At 38.2% G+C, this 24602-nt stretch overlaps 1 protein-coding gene across 1 annotated transcript in view; it reads left to right on the top strand.

The window, feature by feature from the left end:
* The first annotated feature begins 7877 nt into the window (after window positions 1–7877).
* The window catches only part of TOMM70 (translocase of outer mitochondrial membrane 70), a 35625-nt gene continuing 18900 nt past the window's right edge, over window positions 7878–24602 (top strand). Inside the window, exons 1-3 of the mRNA XM_032406422.1 lie at window positions 7878–8610; window positions 21113–21286; window positions 23519–23645. Coding sequence (XP_032262313.1) covers window positions 8284–8610; window positions 21113–21286; window positions 23519–23645 — 628 coding nt within the window. The 5' untranslated portion in view covers window positions 7878–8283. The remainder of the gene's footprint in view (window positions 8611–21112; window positions 21287–23518; window positions 23646–24602) is intronic.

Below are 24602 nucleotides of genomic sequence, written 5' to 3'. Positions count from 1 at the left end.
CATGTGGAAATCAAAATTAAAATCACAACATCATTTATAATTGCCCCCCCAAAGAAAGTGAAATCTAAGAAAACATGTACAGAATCTGTATTCTGAAAATGACAAAAACCTGATGAAAGAAATCAAAGAAGACTAAAGAAATGGAAAGGCTTACTCATGAATTAAAAGACTCCATAGAGTAAAGATGTCAATTCTCCCCCTACTGACCTCTAGGTTTAATACAAATTCCTCTCCAGGTGTTTGTAGACATACAAACTTATTCTAAAGTTTATAGAAATTCTAAAGGACATGAAACAGTCAAAAACAATTCTGAAAATGAGGAGTAAAGTGGGAGAACCATGCTATAGAATGTTAAGGCTTACGGTATAGCTACAATAATAGAGACAGTGTGGTGTTGATAGAGATACACATAGACCAATGGACCAGAATAGAGAATCCAGGAACAGATACAGATATATGTATCTGAACTAAATGTTGAAAAAGTGCAAAAACAATTCAATGGACTAAGGAAAAACCTATTCAACAAATGGTGCTGGAACAATTGGACATTCACAGTTTTAAAAATGAATCTTCTAGCAGCCATCCAGCGGGGTGTGTGCACCTGCATTCACCCTGTTTTTTTAAAAAAAGTTAAACATGAATCTTGACCTATGTCTCACACCCTACACAAAAAAATTAACTCACAGTGGATCACAGACTTAAACATAAATTGTGAAGCTATAAAGCTTTTAGGGAAAAAAATGAAGAAAATGTTTGAGATCAAGAACTAGGCAAAGAGGGGTGCCCGGCTGGCTCAGTTGGTGGAGACTGCGACTCTTGATCCCAGGATTGTGAGTTCAAGCCCCATACTGGGTGTAGAGATTACTTAAAAATAAAATCTTAAAAATTTTTTTAAAAAGGAAACAAAGCAAAGAGTTCTTAGATTTCACACTAGATGTATAATGCATAAAAGGAAAAACTAATTAACTAGATCTCATCATTTTCAAATCTTTTGCTCTGTAAATGACCCTGTTAAGAAAATGAAAAGACAAGCTGAAGACTGGGAGAAAATATTTGCATTTGCAAACATATACAACTAGTTTCTAGAACATATAAATAGCCTCCAAAATTTGACATTAAAAGAACAAACAATCCAATTAGGAAATGAGCAAAAGACATTAAAGACATTTCATTGAAAAAGATAGATAGCAAATAAGCACATCGAAAGATGTCAACATCATTACCCCTCAGGTCAAGGAATATTAAAACCAAAATCAGATATCACTATAAGTACCTATCAGAATGGATAAAATTTTTAAAAATAGTGTCAACACCAAATGCTGGAGAAGAAGCAGAGAAGTTAAATCCTTCTTATGGTGCTGATGGGACTTAAAAATGGTACAGTCACTTTGGAAAATAGTTTACCAGTTTGTTTTAAAACTAAAAATGCAACTACTATATGATCCAGCAATTGCACTCTTGGGTATTTACCCTAGAGAAATTAAAACCTATGTTCATGCAAAAACTGACACATGAATGTACAGATTTGATATATACAACAATTTAGATTGCCCTTAAGAGAATTATGCTGAGTGAAAAAGTTCAGTCTCGAGAGAATACATACTATATAATTTTTTTATATAGCATACTTGAAATAACACAGTCACAGAGAAGAACAACAGATTAGTGATTGCCAAGGGTTAAGGATTTGGAGCAGGGGGTTTTGGCTATAAAAGTTCAGCATGAGGGAGCCTTGTGCTGATGGAACAGTTCTATATTTTGATTGCAGTGGTAGTTACATGAAATGTGTTAAAACTGCCCAGAACTGTAACTCATACATACAAGGAGTGTGTGTATAGCTGGTGAAATCTGAATAAAATTTTTGGATTGTATCAATGTCAATTTCCTGGTTTTAATATTGTCCTATAGTTATGCAAGTTGTTAATATTGGAAAAAGTGGCATGAAAGGTACATGGGACCTCCATGTGCAACTTCCTGGGAAACCATAATTATGTCATAATAAAGGTAAAAAGAAAAATGCCTAGTAACAAGGAAAAGAAACTTCTCTAAATGAGTAGATACAAGATCAAAATGCTATTGAGCTAGAGGTATTCTGGGAAAATAATGAAGACAGCATAGCTTTTCAACCTCTCTGAATCCCCACATAAAAACCAATAGAGCAATTGGAAAGGAAAACATCCATGGCCAACCTACAGCAAATACTGGTGACAAGATGTACTCCACTCCCAAGTGGACAGTGTGGGGTCAAACCACCAACAGCTAAGACCTGGGATAGTTGTCCATGAAGGAGGAAAAGAAAGCAACAAGGCAACTGCCAGACCTGAGAACAGGAGAACCACAGAATAGCCAATAGTTTGGAAAACATAAGGGACCAATTTGAGAACAGCATTAATCTTTTATCCAGCAACATTGCTAAGCTATTAATTCTAGTAAATTATACTTTTTTTGGATTTTCTATGGAGACAACCATATTGTCTATAAATAATGAAAAGTTACTTCTTTCTTTCCAATCTCCTTTTATTTCCCTTTTTTGTCTTATTATTTTGGCTAACATCTTCAGTACCATGTAATAGAACCTGGAATCCCCAACTGGTTCTTGACTTCAAAGAGAAAAGTACTAACATTTCACTATTAGGTATGATCATTTATTTAGACTTCCAGGTGATCTTTATCAAGGTTCTATAATAAAAATGTTTTTCTATGTCACAGGCAAATATGGCAAGATTGTAACATTGGTTAAATCTTAGTGGAAGATGGTGGTAGATTAAAAAGAATTGCAACTTTTTTGCTACTTCTCCCATTGAGAGTTGGAGTCTAATTCACCTCCCCATGAATCTGTGCTGGCCTTAGTAACATGCCTGGTCCATAGAAGGTGGCAGAGTGATCTTTTAGAAAGTTATGCAGCTTCTGCCTAGGGCTCCTGGGACATTCTCTCTAAGAACGCTTAGGTGCCACATGAGTCTGACTGCCCTGATGGCCATGCTGGAAAGGCCACAAGAAGGTGCCCCCCCCCCCACATAGTCTAAAATCACTCCAGTCTTCGAGCCATTTGCACCAAGGTGTGAGACACTGAGTGAAGCTGTCTTGAGCCCTCCAGACTAGTCCATCTGACAGAAGAATAAGCTCTTGACACCAAGAGAAGAGTCAATCAAGCCTTGCCCAAATTCCTGAGCAATAAAACTTTAAGATGTAATAAAATCGTTGTTTTAAGCCACTAAGTTGCTTTAAGCCACTGCCACTTGGGATAGTTTGTTAAGCAGCAATAGATAACCAGAACCTAGGCACAGAAACTATTTTTTATGGTTTTACATTTTTTCATAATTTAACAAAATGAAGTCTCCTCCTCATTGTTGGATTTGAGGCTAGTTTTCACTGGTTTGGAAAAACAACAAAAGGTAAAGATAGGGAAGAATAGCCTAGAGGACTTCAGGTTCAGTGCTAGATCAATGCTAAGATCAAGTCTGCATAACCAAGGCTACTAGTCTAATAGAAATGAATTTGACAATGGTACCCTTTATTGGTGGATACTCCACTGCAGGCCCATCACTTAGTGATGGACCAGTATCTTCATGCTATTCAGAAAATGGAGCACTTTTCTCCAGGCAGACACAGCTGGATACCAGACTGTGAGGAAAAAAGTGCAGGCCAGACCTCAGCCCCCACTTGCTCTAGCATCCTTGTGCAGGGCACAATTCACGTAATCTATATGTAATATCTTTAGAAGTATAAGCAAGGCAACATTTCTACATTTGCAAATGACACAAATTCTTGTGGGTGGTGATGAACTAAGTTGACGAGGATTGATGAGATAGATCTTACAAATCGGTGAGTGGGTGGAAAGGTGACAAATGAGTGCATAAAATACATGTATGCGCCATCAGTCACAGCTAAGGAGAGGGAGCTAGGGTGACTGTAGATTGTTCCCTGAAGATAAATGCAGAGGCTCCTTCTGACAGCAAAAAGAACAGCCACTTGATTGAATCATCAAGTGACATTCCCCCTGAGAAACAAAGAAGTACCACCCACTCAACTGATGCTTTGATGGAAGTTGAATAAGGCAGAAACCATCAGGAGAAAAATTGGGGAAAAATTAACAGCATGAGGGCTCAGAGGAAACTCAGGCTTCTATATATCATAAGTGGGGTATGAAGGACAAACCAATCAGATCCCAATGGAAGCAGCTACAGCGGTGCAGATGGTAACTGACTACAGCATGCTTGGGACTGGAAACCAGTAGACAGGATGATGGTGGTAATGGAAGCAGACTATTCCTGGCGATGGCAGCAGTGGCAGCAATGGAGTTGGTTTCTTAGCTGATACCAGTGGTTGGACAGCAATGGTGGCTCCAGATCATTCATGTTGGCAACAGTAATGGAAATGAAGCAGCAGTCAGGGAATTGTTCAACAAACACTTCATCAACTCTTTATTCAGCACTGACCACATTTCAGGTATTATGTCGCACGGATAAATAATTATTGTGTGCCCAGCCATGTAATAGATGCAGGAGCACAAAGACAACTAGAACATGATTCTCACCCCTCAAGGACTCAGAACTGAGTATGGGTGGCACACGAGAACAAATAATTGTGGCAATGTGGGAGTTGTGAGGAAAAAAATTATACTGTTGTATAGGTCCAATGCAAAAAGAAAAAACATAGTCCTTTGCTCTGACATATAGCTTTATTGGAGACACTATGTTAGGCACCATAAAAGATAAAAAGATAAGTATCAGACATAGCTTCTGATTTGGGATGCTTATAGTCTAACAGATGAGGCAGGACAAGTATAATTCTATAAAACAAGGTAAAAAGGGCTATGTCTATTTAAATGAAAATGAAAAATTGAGTCACACTAGCTATATCTCCAAGTGCTCAGTAGCCACATGTGGCTATTAGACATCAATAGATACAAATCATATTGGATGTCACAGATATAAAACACTTCCAACATCACAGAAAGTTCTATTGGACAGCATTTATCTAGAAATTGGTCAGAGAGTAGAGCCAGAAGAATTTAGTCTCCTGAAAGCCAGGGAAAACAACGTTTCAAGAAGGGAATAACCAATGGTATCATGTGCTTCAGTAAAAGCATATGAAGGCCAAAAACAAACAATGAATTAAGTGACTTTTAAGGTAGTTTCGGACTAGTAATAAAGTTAGAAACCATATTATAAGAGATTTTGGATGAAATGGATGATAAATAAATAGAGATAACAAGCATAAACAATTCTTTCCAGTCATTTTGCAGTGAAGAAAAATAGAGAATGGAAACCTAAGGAAAAGTTGAGAGAGAACACAAATGTGTATGTATGTGCTTAATACGTCTGTGGACTCACTGGAAGGCTTGAACACCAATCAAGCAGCTATCTACCAACTCTATCAATAAGAAAGACTTTCATGTAGCAATGACAATTGAAGGGATATAATCATACAATTTTAAAGCTAGGAGGAGACTTAGAAATCATCTAATCCACTGGTCACATTGGTGCCCACAGTCACACACATAGCTCCTTAGTATTAAAATCTAGAATAACAACTCAGGTCTCAGGCGCCTGGGTGGCTCAGTCGTTAAGCATCGCCTTCAGCTCAGGCCATGATCCCAGGGTCCTGGGATCGAGCCCCGCATCGCATCGGGCTCCCTGCTCAGCAGGAAGCCTCCTTCTCCCTCTCCCACTCCCCCTGCTTGTGTTCCCTCTCTCGCTGTCTCTGTCAAATAAATAAATAAAATCTTAAAAAAAAAAAAAAAAGAACTCAGGTCTCCTGCATCCCAGTCCATTAGCTATTCTACCTCATTTCAACTGACCAGATAGACCAGAGAAGAGGTGAAGAAATCTATTGAGTTCCATAACTCTAGCAGGAAAAAGAAAATCTCTATGTTCACATATACAAAATTTCAGTTTTCTTAGAGACAATTTTACTTCTCTCCTTTAAAATTCAGAAAAACAGAAAACTAAGCAGTGAATGTCTGCTATTTTGTAACAAACAATATACTAAAAAGAAATTAAATGTTATCTAATTAAATCTTTCACATATAGATGTGAGAGGTATGTTTTCACTATTTCACAGCCCAGAAATTTATGCATCAGGTCAATAAAGTCATACAACTAATGACATTCTTACTCAGTTCTACACTATAATCAATTAGGAAATGATGGACAAAATGGGAGAAAAGAGATGAATAGGCTAGGGAATGAAAATGGTCTGTTCAACAAATAACAAAAGTAACAAGAACAAATTCATTTACTGATGCCGATCTTAAAAATAAAACCAATAAAAGCAGCCTTTTAGATAAATATTAATTAAACAAAGTGTTTCAAGACACTCTAACACTGATCACCTTTGAAGAGGGGAACTGGGTGACTTTTCACAGTAACCCCTTTATAACTTTTGGATTGCAACCATAACAATGTTACCTATTCCAATAAATAAGTTTAAAAAAAACTTCAAAGGACTTAGTTCCTACCAATAGTAATTACTAGCATTCTACAATCCCCCGAGGCTGCAGAAAAATGGAAATTTCAGTAAAGAAAAATCCTAACTCTGTTCTGAAATGGCAAGGGAGAAATTGGATTAAGGGCCAGAAGACGTTCCTCTGGGGGGAATCAGGAAGGAAGAAAAGATGATTGCCTGCAACAATAACTATTTGATCAACTCAATTCTATTGCTATTATTTCTAGCTCATCTGTTTAGTCTTTTGCTGAGGAATCCTATTACCTGAAAGCAATTTACTAATAGGAACCTACATGAAGCAGGAGAAAAGCAACGATCCTGAAATCTTTGAATTAGGCCGTTCTAATTTAATCCGTCTATTTTTGTGCCACTTAATAAATTATCTTCCAATCTTTATGTAGCTCTACTGTGATGTTGAAAATTCTTTGTGCCCAAAAGCAAAATGACCCTTTGTAAATTTTTAATATAAGGGGCTGCAGACCAGTATACTTGAAATGGGAGCCACAGTTCTGGATTCATTCTCTATTAATACTTGTCTTTTCTTACTGAAAATACTATGAATTCCAGCAATTCCTTGCAAGGGACACTCTTGTATTTTAAGATGTCTGGTGCAGAGCATGGGGAAAGGAGTTGACAAAGCTATTCAATATATGAAAGCTATGAATTGAAATTTCGGTTTGGGAATGAAGCAAGAAGGCTGAGACAGCTAGTGCAAAACTCGCAAGGCAGTGGGCGGATCAGAGCACTGCGGAGGGCGCGGGTGCTCCAGGGATCGCGACGTGGGCTGGGATGTCAGGAGAAATCCAGCACAAGGCACAAATACGTATAGGAAAGCTGCAAGCAGGTGGGAACTCTGGGTCTTCCATTTCTACCCACTCAGTTAAAGAACTTCATTAACAACACACAGACGTCATCGCTTTCGTAACTGGTGCAGACGGTGAACCGCAGGGACTCCGTTCAAGCCGTTTTGGCGGAAGCCAATTTAGATTTGCCCGTTTCCACCCAGTCTGATTTCTGCTATCTGCTGTTGCCCCCAATAATCTCAAATTCCTTCAAACTAAAATCCGGCCACGGTAGAAATAAGAGAGTTGGTGATACAACAGGCTAGCTCTAGCTTTGAGCTCTTCCTTCACACACCTTTAACAGTCCTTCTAATCCGTTGGTTTCCCGGACGTCCAAACGGATAACCAAACTACCGTCCCCAAAGGTCTAAGAAGCACCTACGTGGCGGTAATGGGAAAACGGAGCCCAAATTCTACCAATAAACCGGGCTACTCAGGCTACGCCCCGCCCACCACTCCTGCCAACCAATAACATTCACAACTCTTCCACCACTCCCGCCCGTTCTTAGGACCACTGCAGAGCCTCCGCCGTTCGCCTGCGCAGCATAGGTCCGCTGTATAAGCGTCCCTCCTCCACTTCCCCAAATAAGAGGGCCCTCTGACGGCGGAGGGAACGACACTAGCTACCACCGGAGGGCCAAGGCCCTAGAAGCTAGTCTGACAAACAGCAGCGGCGCAAAACGATAGAGAAAGGGCCACTCACAACACCCCCCCTCCCGCCTTGTTCCCCCTGACCCGGAAGTAATTTTCCCCTCTTCTCTCCGCCCCCTCCCTCCCCATGGTTGAGAAGGGAGGAAAAGGACGGCCGGGTCTGGCCCGGCATGCCTTAGGCTTCCGGTGACCTCTGGCCCTTTTCTGTCGTCCGCTCTCGCTGCCTAGCGTGCTCGCTCGCCCACTGCCTTCTTTCCCTCCCTCCGGTCTTCCTTCGCACGCTACCTGGTGACTGAAGCGCCCGCGACCAGCAGGGAGGCGGTGGCGGAGGACACTTGTCATGGCCGCCTCTAAGCCTGTGGAGGCGGTGGTGGTCGCGGCGGCTGCGCCCAGCTCCGGGAGTGGGGTGGGCGGCGGCGGCGCGACTGCGGGCCCCGGCACTGGGGGCCTACCGCGATGGCAGCTGGCGCTGGCAGTCGGGGCGCCCCTGCTGCTAGGCGCAGGTGCCATGTACCTGTGGAGCCGGCAGAGGCGGCGCCGGGAGGCTGGGGGCCGAGGCGACGCCGGCGGTTTAAAGCGCAACAGCGAACGGAAGACCCCAGAGGGCAGGGCCAGTCCGGCCCCGGGCAGCGGACATCCAGATGGCCCCGGTGCTCACCTGGAATTGGTGAGAAGCAGTCCTGGGCTATGAGGGTGGAACCCAGCGGGTGCAGCCTTTCCTTGACTAGCTGTGCGGGTCAGGGGGCTTCCCATCAGACGGAAGCTGCCTGGCAGCACATGGGTTTAGCACATTTCTGGCTGCCTTTGTAGGGATTGGAATAGCCCGAGGGCACAAGTTAGCGTCCTTCTTTGATAGTTTCCCTTTGGTTTCAGAAAAATACTTGTCTTTTTTTTCTCAGTGACACAGCATTTATCTCTGGCGTTTTGGGTACGGGGGACGTTTGCAAATGTGAAGATTGTATTTAATTAGTGAAGGAAGCCAACTTCCATTTACGATTAGTACATTGTGGTTGACAGGAATTGTTGTGATTTCCAAGGCCTAGAACTTGATCCGTAATAACCTTTTAATAACGAGCGACCCCCGTTTTTTGAAGTCTCTTAGGGTAGGGGATAGGACAGTGACTGTTGGTTGGCAGAGTGAAATGGTGTTAAGTAGCATTTGTTTTTTTATCTGTGGGAGTAAATTCTTAAACTTTTTTGGTAGAAGCGTCTTAAATTCATTTTTTAATTTTACCTGGAAATTTACATGATCAAGCCTGACATGCATGATAAAGATTCTTTGATGTTAGGCCAAGTATCAGAGTATCTGGTGAACCGCTTTGCATGGTTTTGTTGAACCGACTGTTAAATCCTTTTGGTATCTGACAGCTGTGGGGAATAAGCCTGGCTGCATTTAACAATACTGGGATGGGGTGGGGTGGAAGATTTTATTTGCCTCTTGGATTGTACAGTGGTAGTCAGACTAAATCAGAGTTCAGAGAAACCTTTGGTCAAATAACTCCCAGTCATTAAATACATTTGCAAGTCATTTCCACATTATATTATTCAGGTTAAAGACATGATTTTACTAAGTAGTCAAATTAGCTTTAAAGGAAGTTTTGATGTGGGAGTGAACTACCATAATTTAATGCCCACTATATGTCAGGCATTGTGCTAGGCTGTGAGAGAGCCAGATAGTCTTTGTAATGGGAGAGTAAAACATAGCTTTTTTTTTTTTTTTAAATATAGAAAAGATGCAGTATGGTATGCTGGAAGAGCCCATGGACTGTGAGAACTAGGAGATGTGTGTAGTGGACTCTCCAGCATAGTTACCTTGGGAAAGTCATTTTACCTCTCTGGTCTACTGTCATCCCCATACTATAAGAGGATTACAGTATTTTAGGTCTCTCATATCTTTTCCAGCCCTAAAAATTGTTGCCTCTGAGTGCTGCTAATGAGAGTGGTAATCGGGGGATTCTTTGAATTCGCACTTGTCTTATATTATTTTCATATGTCTGAAATTCTTCTGGTCATTTCCTATTTCATTTTTTAGCTTAATTTTAATCACAGAAGAATAATAAATGAATGAAAAATATATAAAAGCTTTTAGTTCTATAATCACTAAAAATAAAAACAATTTTTATACATGAAACTTTTTGACTTTTTTTTTTTTTTTTTGCAGTTTCAAATACTGCCCCATCTCAAATACCATTTGGTATTTGAATTTAGTATGCCATTGGTATAGAATTCAGCAAACTGTCTTTCAGATTTTAGATTTTCTTAAATCCCGTTTTTAGTTTTTCAGCATTGTCTGGGTCAAAAGTAATGATTTTTAAATTTGGGGGTGTTCTGTAGTTTTATCAGAACAATTTTTTTAAGTTGCTGCTGTTAAAAATTAGACTTTATGATTGACTTGTATAACTTGAACTGCTTTAAAATGATTTATTATTTTTGACCCAAAATAAAACTGAGCAAAAGACACTTAGGGTTGTTCACCTTCTGGAATTTGTGGGCTTATATTCTTGCTTTGAATTACCAAATTATTCTTCAGTAAAGCAACAGTTAAAAGTGTCTTTGCCATTTTTCTAAAGGAAATTTGTGTTTGATGGTGACTAATAAATACTGAAAGAATATTTTTCTCTTTTTTATAGTCTGGTCCTTAAAGTTATTATTAGACTATCTATATATAACTGACCACCAGTTATTATTTATTTATTATCTGTGGTTGGAGAAATTGCTTTATATTTGAATAGCACCTTTCATTTGGCAACTTTAGTGGGTTTGGTAAATAAGGAAATCATTTGTTTCATTTGATGGAAAAACTGGCAGAATCCTGATGCCCTAACTGTTCTTTGCCCACCTGAGCAATAGCCGTCATTTTTAAGGGAATGAAGGAATGGACAAATAGTGTTTTTTCAGAGTTCAGTGAATAAAAGTCAGTGGTTTTTGTCTGTTGGCCGATGTTGCCTTATGTAAAATGAACCAATAAAATTATCTGGCTTGTGATTTTCGTGTGCAGTGTAGACTGTACCCATTTATCTTTTTTTCTGGGATAAACACTTGAAAGCAAAAGCAGAAATTCATATTTCTCTTTAAGTAATGGAGATTTTAGGATTTCACTAAAGAAAGGCATCAGATTGCAGTTGATAGCATCTGAGATTGAGGTACTTAAAGTATTAAATCATATTTCTTTTTGGCCCATTGAAAAACCTACCATGATGTGCCATTTTAACTTGAAGAATTACAGGTTTCCAAAGTTGGAAAGATTCTTTGAAGAGCACCTTATCCATAGGGCTTCTCAGTCTCTGGCCCTGAGTTATAGCAAGGGACTACCAAACCCACATACACACCAAGTAATGGTATTCTGGCTACACAGATAGATGTCTTAGGCATTTCTTTTTTCAAACTTGGGATTTTTTGAAATGTGCATTTATTTAAAACTTTGTTGAGTATAGTAGCTTTTTATCCAGTTGTTTTTTAATCTGATGATAAAATATACAGTTAATTCTGGTATTCAAGTTTTTTTAAGGTTACACGGGAGTTATCCCACATGAAATGGTTAGGAACCACTAATCTAAGCACTCTAGAATGGGAAGGGAGAAATGTACTTAAACATTTTAATTAGGGGATCACAGACTGATTAACATGCTGTTTTCAGTCATTTTTGAAGTGAAGTAATTCTCTCCCCTTAAACGAGCTTCTAGTCATTTTTTAAAAATCGGGTTCACCAATGACATTCCTATATAACTAAGTCCAGTGAACACCTTTCAGTCTTTATCTCACTTGATCTTGGCAATATTTCACTTTGTCTTCTCTTAATTTCATCACTTTTCCTGTGGCTTCTGATATAGTATATTCTGATTTTCTTTGCTTTTTTAAAAATTTCTTGATACCCCCCTTGCTGATTGTTCTCGGTCTCCTTTCCAGGCTCTTTTCTCTGCCTCTTCCTTTTGGTGATCTTCATGGTTCTATCATAAGCATTCTTTTTTTTTTTTTTTTTTTTTAAAGATTTTATTTATTTATTTGACAGAGAGAGACACAGCGAGAGAGGGAACACAAGCAGGGGGAGTGGGAGAGGGAGAAGCAGGCTTCCCGCTGAGCAGGGAGCCCAACGCGGGGCTCGATCCCAGGACCCTGGGATCATGACCTGAGCCAAAGGCAGATGCTTAACAACTGAGCCACCCAGGTGCCTCCTAGGCATTCTTTTTATAAATCACTTGATTTTGGATGAACTACAACCATAATCCTGCAGAAGCAGTGTTTGTACAAGTGGGTACTTAGGTAAAGAGTGCTCTGTACTACGATTGAGTAGGTGGGGTTGGTTGTAAATTTTTAAAATATAATATGGGAAAGGACTTTATTATTATTATCTCAGGTGTTTTCTTGTTATACTAGCTTTTATTCATATAAAAGTAACAATTGGTCGATAAAGTATTTTAAAAGATTGTTTCTCATGCTGTAAGTTTTCCACGGTTGATTGCTACTTCTTTTAAGCTGAAATTCAAATTTTAAAATATGCTTTTGGAATTTGGTAAATTTAAGGGAATGAAACCATTGAAAAGAAACACTATCAAACTGCCTCACGTATATTTTAACTGGATATAAATGTGTAATTATGGGAATACTCATTTTCTTATACATAGATTCTAGTTCATTTCTTTTCACAGTGACTATATGTGATCCTCAGAATAATATTTTATAAATACTTGCTAAAAATTTAAGTGAGTTCTTATTGCCAAATGTAAATCATTGAAAGCTTTCTGTAATGTAGTCAATGTTACCATTGCAGGACTTGTTTTCAGAGGACTCTTTTTGGTCTCCTGAATTGTGTGTGTGTGTGTGTGAATTTCGTGTGTGTGTGTGTGTGTGTGTGTGTGTGTGTGTGTGTGTAACCCTGTTAGGGTTGTTTTTCCTTCTTGGAGTATTTTCCCAACTGTCCTTTATCAGTCATTTTGTTCCAGAGCAATCCCTGTAAGTAACCTTCACAGACTGTCAAACCTTGATTTTTTTTTTTTTTTAACTTTGTATTCCACTAAATTTACTGGTATTATACTTCAGTATCTGTCGCTTTTGTCTTTAAATGTTAATTGTTTTCCAGAGTAGATATGTCTCTGCAAAGGTGTGGGGCAGATTCCTAGGTTTTGCCTCTTGTTTGACAAGTTCTAGCACAGTGTTTGTTGAAGAGAGGAGACATATATATTTACTTTTCTCATTGTTTCCTTTTAGATTTATTACCTGAGTTATTTGTTTTTAATTCTTGTGTCTTACCCAAATAGTTTTGGATGTGTGTATGTGTGTGTATGTATATATATATATGTCTTTGCTCCTTTGGGCCTAATAATTTTCTGGTTATTTTACAATTTACTAATCACCTAATGTACATTTTCCTGATGTGAATTGGCGTTTCAGTTTTTTAAATCAGTAGTAATTCTGTAGAGAAGCTGCCAGTCTGTTTGTTTCTTACACTGCCCCTAGTATTCCTTCAGGATAAAGACTATCCTGTTGGTCGTTGTACAGTGGAGTTACATCAAATGTGCTTTTTAACTAGGGTGCCTGAGTGGCTCAGCTGGTTAAGCGTCTGCCTTCAGCTCAAGTTATGATCCCAGGGTTCTGCAGTTGAGCCCGCATCAGGCTCCCTGCTCAGCGGGAAGCCTGCTTCTCCTTCTCCCACTCCCCCTGCTTGTGTTCCTTCTCTCGCTGTGTCTCTCTCTGTCAAATAAATGGATAAAATCTTAAAAAAAAAAAAAATTACTAAAAAAAATGTGCTTTTAACTAAAATGAATTCAGTTACAATTGCTTGGCTTAAAGAAAAAGATCTAATTGTGCTGATGATTGTCTTTTCATATAAAGACCTTTTGCCCTAGAGTCAGTACTGAGCAAGATATGATATCTGAATCTGTTTTCTTTGATTTAGTTCCAGAATGTGAATCTGAGTGTGATTCTAATGATATTCTTCATAAAACATGGATGATGATCCATGCAGTACAGCAGTATTGCTTGAATTTGAATCCTGCCTTAAGCAAATTAGTCTCTCTGGCCTTCAGTTGCTTTATATGTAAAATGAGGATAGTAATAGCACCTACCCTGCGTCCCCAGTGGAGTACTCTGTTAAAGATTCTTCAAAAGTAATTTTGACAGTTGATTTTTGCTTAATGCGTTAACTTCGGATTCCCTGTAACATTGGGCGCCAAATATTTGTTGAATTCATTTGCAGAATCACATCAAGTCATGGAGTTAACTCTCCTGGACAGTTATTATGAAGAGATGAAACTTAAAGTGTGGATGGAAAAAAACTAAGTTTTCTAGTAGACCATTTTAAATTATACTTTATGTGACATACTAGGCAGATGTAAATATCTTTTTCATAATTCATCTGTATTCTGACCAGTATTCACAGAGTTTGAATTTATGCCCATGTGTGGAAATTTAGTATATGGCTGAAGTAACGTTTAGAGTCTTGTATGTAGGTAATAGTAGTGGAAAGTTATTGGAGGGTTTTGAGCAGGGAATGACATGATACAATTTACTTGTTAAAGAGAATTTTCAGATCAATTAGAAAATAATTTGTTGTAATAAATGCAGAGAGATGCATTTCCACAGAATTTTAGTGTAAAATATTACGGAATGTTCAGAACCTTAAAAAGACTATCCAAACCAGAAGTGATTTCCAGTAAGATAAATGGCTTTATAGTCTTTTAAATCTCCCTAGTAGCTTTTAGATATGCAAATAGACCATATGAAAGATACTAGCATTTCGAGATGTTCCCATTATGTTTTAGATCTGCAGATCTTCATTTCTCATTTATAAAATATGCTTTCAAAATTGTCTTTGGGCTTTTTTTTTTTTTTTTTTTTTTAAGATTTTTTACTTATTTATTTGAAAGAGAGAGAGTAAGAGAGAGCATGAGACGGGGGAGGGTCAGAGGGGGAAGCAGACTCTCCCCCGAGCAGGGAGCCCGATGCGGACTTGATGTGGGACTCGATCCCTGGACTCCAGGATCATGGCCTGAGCTGAAGGCAGTCGCCCAACCAACTGAGCCACTCAGGCGCCCTGGGCTTATTTTCTAACTTCAATCTTTAATTCTGAAAGTTATTAAATAATAACTCGAGAATGTAGACTGGTGGTAGCGGGTTGGGAGTGACTGAAAAGTAGTACAAAGGATTCCTGTAGGATGGATTTAAAATCCCTCATAAAGAATTGTTAGTCGTGTGTTTTCTAATATAAACTTTTTTGTCCAGTGCATATATTTTCATTTCTGCCTGGTTTTCGCCTCAAAGCTTATGAAAATGGGTTTAGTTCCTGACACAGGAGAAGGTTGGCATTATGTTAACCAGCTTTTTGTCCTAAATTTTATCAGTAGGCTGAAATAATTTGTTTTTCTGTACTGTCCTTGTTGTAATGCTATTCTTTCTCTGCATTTTTATTAATGAAGGGAAATAGTTGGACAGAAAGTAATGGGGCAGGCAGTGAGCTTAGGGTGATAGGGATGTTAACCAAGATTGGGCTCTCCGAAAATGTAGTTTGGTTGCTTTCTGGAGTGGCAGTGGAGGAGCACTGGAGGAAAATTGCGACTTGGTGATTTGCCTGTGTAATTTGGTCCTTTTCCACAGTGTCATTCAGACCATTGTGGGGGTTGGTTTTGGTTTTGTGGGTTTTTATTGTTTGGGGGCATTGTTGTGGGGTTTTTTTGTTTGGTTGTTTTTGTTTTGTTTTTTACGGGAATAAGGAAAGGAAATTAATCAGACTCTGATTTTGGCCTTAGGAGTTAAAGAATTTTTTTTTAATTTTATTTTTAAGTAATCTCTATACCCACTGTGAGGCTCGAAATCAGAACCCCAAGATCAAGAGTCGCACGCTGTAGTGACTGAGCCAGCTAAGCACCCTGGAGTAAAAGAATTTTTAATAATTTTAAAAGGAGCTATTATAAAACTTGACCAAGTGGAGGAAAATAGCTAATTGAAAGATTCACCTGATTGGTTTTAAGTTGATTTAGAGTTTGCTGAATAAAAGTAAGAAGTGTCTATCCTAAGTAGAAGAAGGAAGCCTTGTGTACTCATTTCTCTGTTCTTTTAACTTGTCAGCCCTTGCTATGAATGCTTTTTCTGGTATTCTGTATGATTTTATTTAGCCTTAAACTTCTAGACAGGAAAGAGTTCACTGCTGTTTCTGCTAATGAAACAAGGTCAGTACCTCTGAAACAAATAATACATTATATGTTAAAAAAAAAAAAAAAAGAAAAAAAAGGAGGAAGGGAAAAATGAAGGGGGGGAAAGAGGAGGGGGCGATGAGCGACTATGGACTCTGAAACAAACTGAGGGTTCTAGAGGGGAGGGGGGTGGGGGGATGGGTTAGCCTGGTGATGGGTATTAAAGAGGGCAATTGAATGGAGCACTGGGTGTTATACGCAAACAATGAATCATGGAACACTACATCAAGAACTAATGATGTAACGTATGGTGATTAACATAACATAATAAAATAAAATTAAAAAAACAAAAACAAGGTCATCACTCTGTCCAGAAATGTTTTTTATGTAATCTGCAAATTTTCTTTAAAATACTAAATAAATCTTCAGTAGGTCTATAGTCAGATATACTTCTCACATGCTTTTAATATGCCACATTGTTTTCTACATAAATAGTCCCTTGTGTTTAAGGATGTGTATTAGCCATGTTCTAAATGACTTAGAAACATTGTAAACTTTTTGCCAGAAATTGGAAGAATGTTTTTCTTGATATATAATGTCAGAAGTAACTGAGTTTCATTATTTTGAAGTTTTATTAGGCACATAAAGTGTGCCAAGTGTTCTTGGCAGATTGTTCCTTTTATCAGTATAACTGTCCTTCTGTGTTCCATCTGAGGCTTTTTAATGGTTATTTGTCTGATACTGCCTTCTTTTTCCTGGTATTTGCCTTCTGTAACTTTTTTTACATTCTTTTTGACCTGTCACTTTGTTTTAGGTCATGCCTAATAGGCAGCATAGTTTTTTAATGTGGAGATTTAACCTTTTAACATTATTGTTATTAACATGTTTAATGATCCTGCTATATGTAAGCTGCTTTTTTGTTTCTTTATCCCCTCCTTCCTACTTGTATTGATCATTTGCCCCACTTTGGGGTTTATTTTTAGTGGTAAGGAAGTTGTACCACCTCTATTTCTGTTCTTGTGTTCAATCTTAAAAGCTAGTTTGGCTAGGTATAAGATTGTAAATTCAAGATAATCTTTCGTCAGAACTTTAAGTTGTTACTTCATTGGTTTTTTTTTTAGTACCTCTTGTTTGTGACATCCTAACACCAGTTTGGTTCTTTTTCCTTTGTGGATCCTCTGTTTTTTCAGCCTAAAACCTTTCAGGATTTTTGTTGGAAGATTTCACTCTGATGTGTCTGAAAATGTGTCATTTCAGCTCCAGGAATTTTTCTAATATTTCCTTAAACACACCTTTCTGTGCCTCGCTTTCTAAACTCCAGATAGGGCGCCTGGGTGGCTCAGTTGGTTAAGCGACTGCCTTCGGCTCAGGTCATGATCCTGGAGTCCCTGGATCGAGTCCCACATCGGGCTCCCTGCTCGGCAGGGAGTCTGCTTCTCCCTCTGACCCTCCCCCCTCTCATGTGCTCTCATTCTCTCTCTCTCAAATAAATAAATAAAATCTTAAAAAAAAAAAAAAAAACCATTTAAAAATAAATAAATAAATAAACTCCAGATAGATACATGTTGGAACATCTGGATTTATACTCCATGTCATTTAACTTTTCTTCCAGACTTTTCACCTCCCTATCCTCTGTTTTCATTGCATTCTGGCAGATAGCCTTGGCTCTACCTTCTACTTGTTAATTTGCTCCTCAGTTATGCCCATTCTAATATGCAGTCCCAGGCCATCTATTGAGTTGATTGAAATAATCCTTTTTAACTTTCAAGATGTCTAATTGGTGCTCTGTAAAAGCAGACTCTTTCTTTTTTTATTTTATTTTTAGAGGGAGAAAGAGAGTCTTAAGCAGGCTCCACACCCAGCACAGAGCCCAACTTGGGGCTTGATCTCACTACCCTGAGATCATGACCTGAGCCGAAAACAAGAGTCAGGCACTTAACTGACTGAGCCACCCAGGCACCTCAAAAGCAGCCTCTTTTTTAAATGTGATAGCCTCTTATTCCACTGATGTTAAAGTTTCTGTTCGCTTGGTTTATACTGCTTTTCTCAAATACTAGTTTCTATTTGAGTTGGGTGCCTCTCTCTCATGTTAGCAGTACTCGGCAGTGTGGTCTCTTGAAAGACAGACCAGGTATGCCTGTCACTTGTCTCTTGGGTTTAGTCGATCTTTACTCCTTCTGGATGACAGAGCCCTACTCCACTGTGCCTTCTGCTTGTCTCAGTGGAGTGGGAGGACTGTTGAGGTTGCTTCAAATGCAGTTCTCCAGCAATCAGCTTGATAGTTGCCCTCCTATAGTCCACAGCCACATAAGAGATTCCTGGTTGTCTACTATGGATGTTTTGTGCCAAGAATTTTCACTGTCAAAGCTTTTGGAAGATGATTAAGGCTTTGGACAAATGGTAGAATTTATATTCATCTTTTAATTTATTTGTGGTTTATTTGGCTCTTTTCATCCTCCTACATCCTAGTTTTAAAATACGTTCCTTATTGACACTAGCTGGCTTAAACTGTTTAATATTCTAAACTTAGGAGGTGCCTGGCTGGCTTAGTCTGTAGAGCATGTGGCTCTTGATCTCAGGGGTCATGAATTCAAGCCCCATATTGGGTGTCGGGCCTACTTTAAAAAAATGTATTAATATATCTGAACTTAGATAAATGCAGTTTCCAACAAATCTTTGCACACTATACTTTTAAAAAATAACTATAGGGGCGCCTGGGTGGCTCAGTCATTAAGTGTCTGCCTTTGGCTTAGGTCATGATCCCGGGGTCCTGGGATCGAGCCCCGCATCGAGCTCCCTGCTCCATGGGAAGCCTCCTTCTCCCTCTCCCACTTCCCCTGCTCGTGTTCCGTCTCTCGCTGTGTCTCCCTCTGTCAAATAAATAAATAAAATCTTTTTAAAAAAATAACTATAGTTGTACTCAGACTAAAGGAGAAGGGGAACAAAAGGTAGATGGGGGGAAAAGCAGCAAAGAAAAATGAAGCCAGAGTAAGGGATAAAAGAGCAGATAGAAAAAAAGGTTGCTATTTCATTTTCTGTTTGTGAATGAGATGCCCTAGGCCCTAAGCAACTTGGCTTTCACAGTTCCTATCAAGTTATTTATAAGGGCAGCTACTTTTGCTTTTGCTTTGTCAGTGCTTACCTGTTGAAGACCTATAGATTCTTTCATAATCACATGTTTGTTAAAGTTGGATGATGCTGACAAAGTTTTGGGTAAAGACGTGCCACAAAGCTCTTGGACTTAGTAGCTAGAACCTGGATAACTGGAATTGTCTCCAGAATGCTTCCCAAATGTTGACTGAGGTATTCACAGCTGTCCTTGGTGGTAACCACCAACTCTTCCATATTGTACACATGAAGGATGTGCATTGGGTCCCCCAGGAAGATTCTGAGACAAAGATGGGAGTACAAAAAATGTACTGATGAACAAACAACAGATTTGGGATAATAATTATAATTAAAACACTAGCAAAGTGTTTCTAGTATCTGTTCTACACTGTTGACAAACAGCCTAAAAGAAAAATAGCAACACAATTACTGGGTATTTACCCCGAAGATACAAATATAGTGATCCGAAGGGGCACATGCACCCCAATGTTTATAGCAGCAATGTCCACAATAGCCAAACTGTGGAAAGAGCCTAGATGTCCATCAACAGATGAATGGATAAAGAAGATGTGGTATATATATACAATGGAATATTATGCAGCCATCAAAAAATGAAATCTTGCTATTTGCAACAAAGTGGATGGACCTAGAGGGTATTACACTAAGCGGAATAAGTCAATCAGAGAAAGACAAGTATCATATGATCTCACTGATATGAGGAATTTCAGAAACAAGGCAGAGGACCATAGGGGGAGGGAGGGAAAAATGAAACAAGACAAAACCAGAGGGGGAGACAAAACATAAGAGACTCTTAATCTCAGGAAACAAACTGAGGGTTGCTGGAGTGGAGGGGGGTGGGAGGGATGGGGTGGCTGGGTGATGGACATTGGGGAGGGTAGGTACTATGGTGAGCACTGTGAATTGTGTAAGACTGATGAATCACAGACCTGTACCCCTGAAACAAATAATACATTATATGTTAATAAAAAAAAAATTAAAAAGAAAAATAGCAACACACATGAATAAATCATTTTCAGAATAAGAAAGCTGTACGGTCAATAAACATGAAAAGATTTTCAGATTCATTAATAATGAGGAAAATGCAAATCAAAATAATACTGGAATATTACTTTAGATCATGGTTTTCCAATGAACTTGGACACTACTGACATTTTGGATCTGATAATTCTTTGTGTTGGGGAGCTGTCCTGTACATTGCAGAATGTTTAGCAGCATCCCTGGTGTCTACCCACCAGGTTAACAATAGCAGCTACTCACCCCTGCCTCCTATGGTTGGATGATCAGAAATTGTGAAATGTGTCCTAACCAGTAAAATGACCCCCTGATTGAGAACCCATTAGACTGGCAAAAATTAGCTATCACAACTCTTGCTGGCAGGAATGGCAGGAAAGTGGATCTTTACATTTAAAGTACTATAGCAATTTTTTTGAAATAAAAAATACATAAATTGTGGAATTTAAGAAAGAACACAGATGAACAAATGGGAAGGGGAAAAAGAAAAAAAAGGAGAGAGGGAAACAAGCCATAAGAGACTCTTAACGATAGAGAACAAACAGGGTTGATGGAGGGATGTTAAGGGGATGATAGGCTAAACGGGTGATGGGTATTAAGGAGGGCACTTGTGATGAGCATTGGGTATTGTATGTAAATGTTGAATCACTGAATTCTCGAAAAACCAGTTGCACTGTATGTTAACTAAAATAAAAACTTGTAATATGAAAAAAAAATACATAAACCTTTGGCTTAGCAATCCTACTACTGAGACTTTATCCCATGAAGATACTTATATGAAGCGACTTACATTATAAACAGCCACTCTACCTCCCCATTTTTCTTCTGTCAGTTTATCACTGTTTAATCACTGATCTGAATCTATTCCTGAGTATTGGTAAGTGTTATTTCCTCTCATTTTAGAACTCTCTTGATAGAGCCCAAGCAGCCAAGAACAAAGGCAACAAATACTTTAAAGCAGGAAAATATGAACAAGCTATTCAGTGCTATACTGAGGCGATCAGTTTGTGCCCTATAGAGAAGAATGCTGACCTTTCCACATTTTATCAAAACAGAGCTGCTGCCTTTGAACAGTTGGTATGTATCTTAGGTGTTTTTTTTCTTCTTTTTGTTTTCTTTATTTGCATAGTGTTTCAGTTAATACCACCCAAATCTAATTAATTTTCTGAACAATTTCAATTATTTTGAAATTACAGACTTTTGTTTTCATATCCTTTAATTACATAACTTTCTTAACAGATTTTAGGTTTGCTGGTTACAAATATAACTATATATCAGATTTTATAAAATTAGATAATACAGGAAGCCACAGTTTCTGGTGAACCCATCCTTCTCAACAGTTTGAGGCTATTCAACTTTTGGTCTCCATATGTGGGGTGGGGGGGAGACCACATATTGTTGTAACATATTCTTTCAGTTGCCACTGTGTCTTGTGCAGTTTTTATTCGCACATGCAAATTTGTCATTCTTTCTGAAATGCTATATATAGTAGTAGCTGTTGTATAGATGGATACTGAGAACAGCTTCCTATTGATGAACATTTGGATTGTTTCCTATTTTACCTATTGCATTCAATGTTTGAGTAAATATTTTCATAAGTATTTTTTTTGCATACTTTTGGGAGGATAAAATTCAAGAATAAAATTCTAGAAATGGAAATACAAAGAAATTGTATCAATACCTACTCCAAACAATAATATATGAATATGCTTGTTTTCTTTCGTTCTCACTGACTTATATTATCAGTCTTAATAATATTTGCCATTTTGGTAGGAGAAAAATACTGTCTCTCATTGTTTTAATTTACACTTTTTAAGATGTAGCTAAAGTTGACCGTCCTTTTCTGTGGTTATTGGGCAATTGTATTCTCCGCATTTATTTGTTCAAATTTTATGGACCATCTCCTATACGGAAGGTTACTATAGTATGAGCTGGGTTTATAAAAGCAAATAGTTATGCATAGAGTTCAAGGATAGCTAAACAACGAACTACTAAATGACATCTTCATAAATGCTTTAAAGAATTAACCTGATCTATAACAGAGGAATGACTGGAGGTGGGGCTGGTACAAACAGTAGAGAAGACGGTGTTAAAAATAGAGGAAACCATATGTGTAATTGATCTGAGGCAGGAAAAGAGTTTGGTGTGATTATAAAGGATCCTGGAGTATAGAGATTCAACTGGAGAGGTAGCAGAGGGCAGATGAGACAAAGCCTTGCAAAGGTAAGGAAATTGGATTTGATTCTGAGTGTAATGGGAAATACTTAAGGATATTAAGTAGGGCAGGAACATCCTCTAAAATTGCTTTCAATGTTCTGTCAAGAATATATTAAAGGGAGGCAAGAGTGGAGACAGGGAGACCAAATAAGGATGCTGTTGTAGTAGCCTAGGTAAAACATGAAAGAAAGCTGAGACCAACAACTTGCTGTTGTATTGGATGTGAAGGATAAAGAAAAGCAGGAATGTTAATAACGGTAGAATGGGCAAGGAGTGAGACAGCTAAGTAGAAGTTGAATTAGAAATGTCTCTATTTTAAGGAGAGTGGTTTGGGCTAAAGAGACCAATCTGAGAGCCATCTAATTTTAGATTTTATATAATGCCAGGACAATAGATGTAATCACCTAGGGAGAGAGAGTAGAGATGAGGCCGAGAGTGTTCCACTTGTAGGACTCAGGTGGAGGGGAAGAATTTAGCAAAGGAAACTGAGAAGGAGCCCACATTGAGGTAGGCAGAAATCAAGTAGAGTGGCTGTTCTTTGGAGGTTTGGCAATAAAGAGGAGCTGAGAAATGGGGTAGTAGCTGCAGGGAATTATGGAATCAAAGGAGGATTTTTAAAAGTTGGAAAATACTAGAGTGAGTGTTTTTATGCTCATGGGAATGCTTCAGTAGAGATGGAGATTGATGCAGAGGAGAAATAGCTAACAGAGTGAAGTCCTTGAAGTGGGGACAGTATGGATCCAGATCACAAGTAGAGGGGTAGCCTTTGATGAAGAGGGGCACTTCCTCACTTTTAACAGCAGGGAAGGAAATGATATGAGCACAGAGATACAGGTAGGTTTGTAGATTTTGTGGTAGAAAGATCACCTAAGTAGGTCCTTTGCCTGTTTTTGAAAATCAGGTTGCTTTTCTTTATTACAAGTATTTATATGAGCTGTTATAATATATTGTGGATATTAACTCTTTATGTATTGGGAATATATTTTTGTGTGTTATGGGACTCTTAATACTCAGCCTGTTAAGTTTCCAAAACTGATTTCTCTTGAACAGTGCTTCCTTTAGTGTGACTTTTTTTAATACTTTCAATTACAGCAAAAATGGAAAGAGGTGGCACAAGATTGTACAAAAGCTGTTGAACTTAATCCCAAATATGTGAAAGCTCTCTTTAGACGTGCAAAAGCCCACGAGAAGCTAGACAATAAGAAGGAATGTTTAGAAGGTGAGGGTATTTTTGTGTTTACATATGAAAATTACTAAAGGCTTTATAGTCATTGGTAAATTTATATGAAACTCTGCTTGTGAGTAGAGAAATCACTTGTATTTAAAAGTTAGATTCTTCCCCACCTGAGAATTTGTTTTCTAGTTTAAATTGAGATTGCTGATACTTGAGTATTGTCTCTCTTCTCAGTTATGGAATTAAGTTAGTATTAAGATTTGAAGTTTACATCCCATACATTTTTAACTTGGCAATTAATGAGCCTCAGTGTAATTCCATGAATAAGAAATCAGAAAATAAGTTTTAGGTAAGTGATAGTGTTGCTAAGAATCTACATATTTTCAGTGATTATCCTAAATAAATATGAAATAATTTTAAGATGAATCATTAAAGAAAACATTTGGTTTTTGCTCTTGATATTTTCAAACATGATTTTATACCTCATTGGAAATTATGTAGTTGGTACAAAGCATCAAGTGAATTTGCCGTTCTCAGTGAGTACTGCAAATATTCTGCGGCCTCTAATTGGCCATATTTGCTTCCAAAACTTCAATTAGAATATATAGACCACTGGCTTTTAAAGTATGTTTTTGTAGGTGACATGGCGCTAAACCAAAGTGTGATTTAGACAAGCTAACTCTGCTAAAATCAATAATCAGATTTTGCCATAATTATTAAGTAACATTATTTAAAAGGAAAAAGCCATTTTATTTTTAAAATCTGGATTACCAAGTGAGGATGGTTTAGAGAATGGTTTTTTGAAGTTTTGTGGTGTCGTGTATTTTGGTTGTGGGTGGAAGGACGGTTGCTTTGGAAAAGAGAATTCTGAGTTTTCAGCCAGCCCTTGAAGTTACTAACAGTTAATAATTGGTAGAAAGGAGGTTAAGCGGATTTTAGATAGGAGGAATGGGATGGGAAAAAGACATTGATATTGGCATTAGCCAGGTTATCAGAGGAACA

The sequence above is a fragment of the Phoca vitulina genome, unplaced genomic scaffold (assembly GCF_004348235.1).
Source record: "Phoca vitulina isolate PV1807 unplaced genomic scaffold, GSC_HSeal_1.0 scaffold8, whole genome shotgun sequence".
Lineage (NCBI taxonomy): Eukaryota > Metazoa > Chordata > Mammalia > Carnivora > Phocidae > Phoca > Phoca vitulina.
Note: the sequence above shows the minus strand (reverse complement) of the source record. Positions and strands in the feature narration are given on the sequence as shown.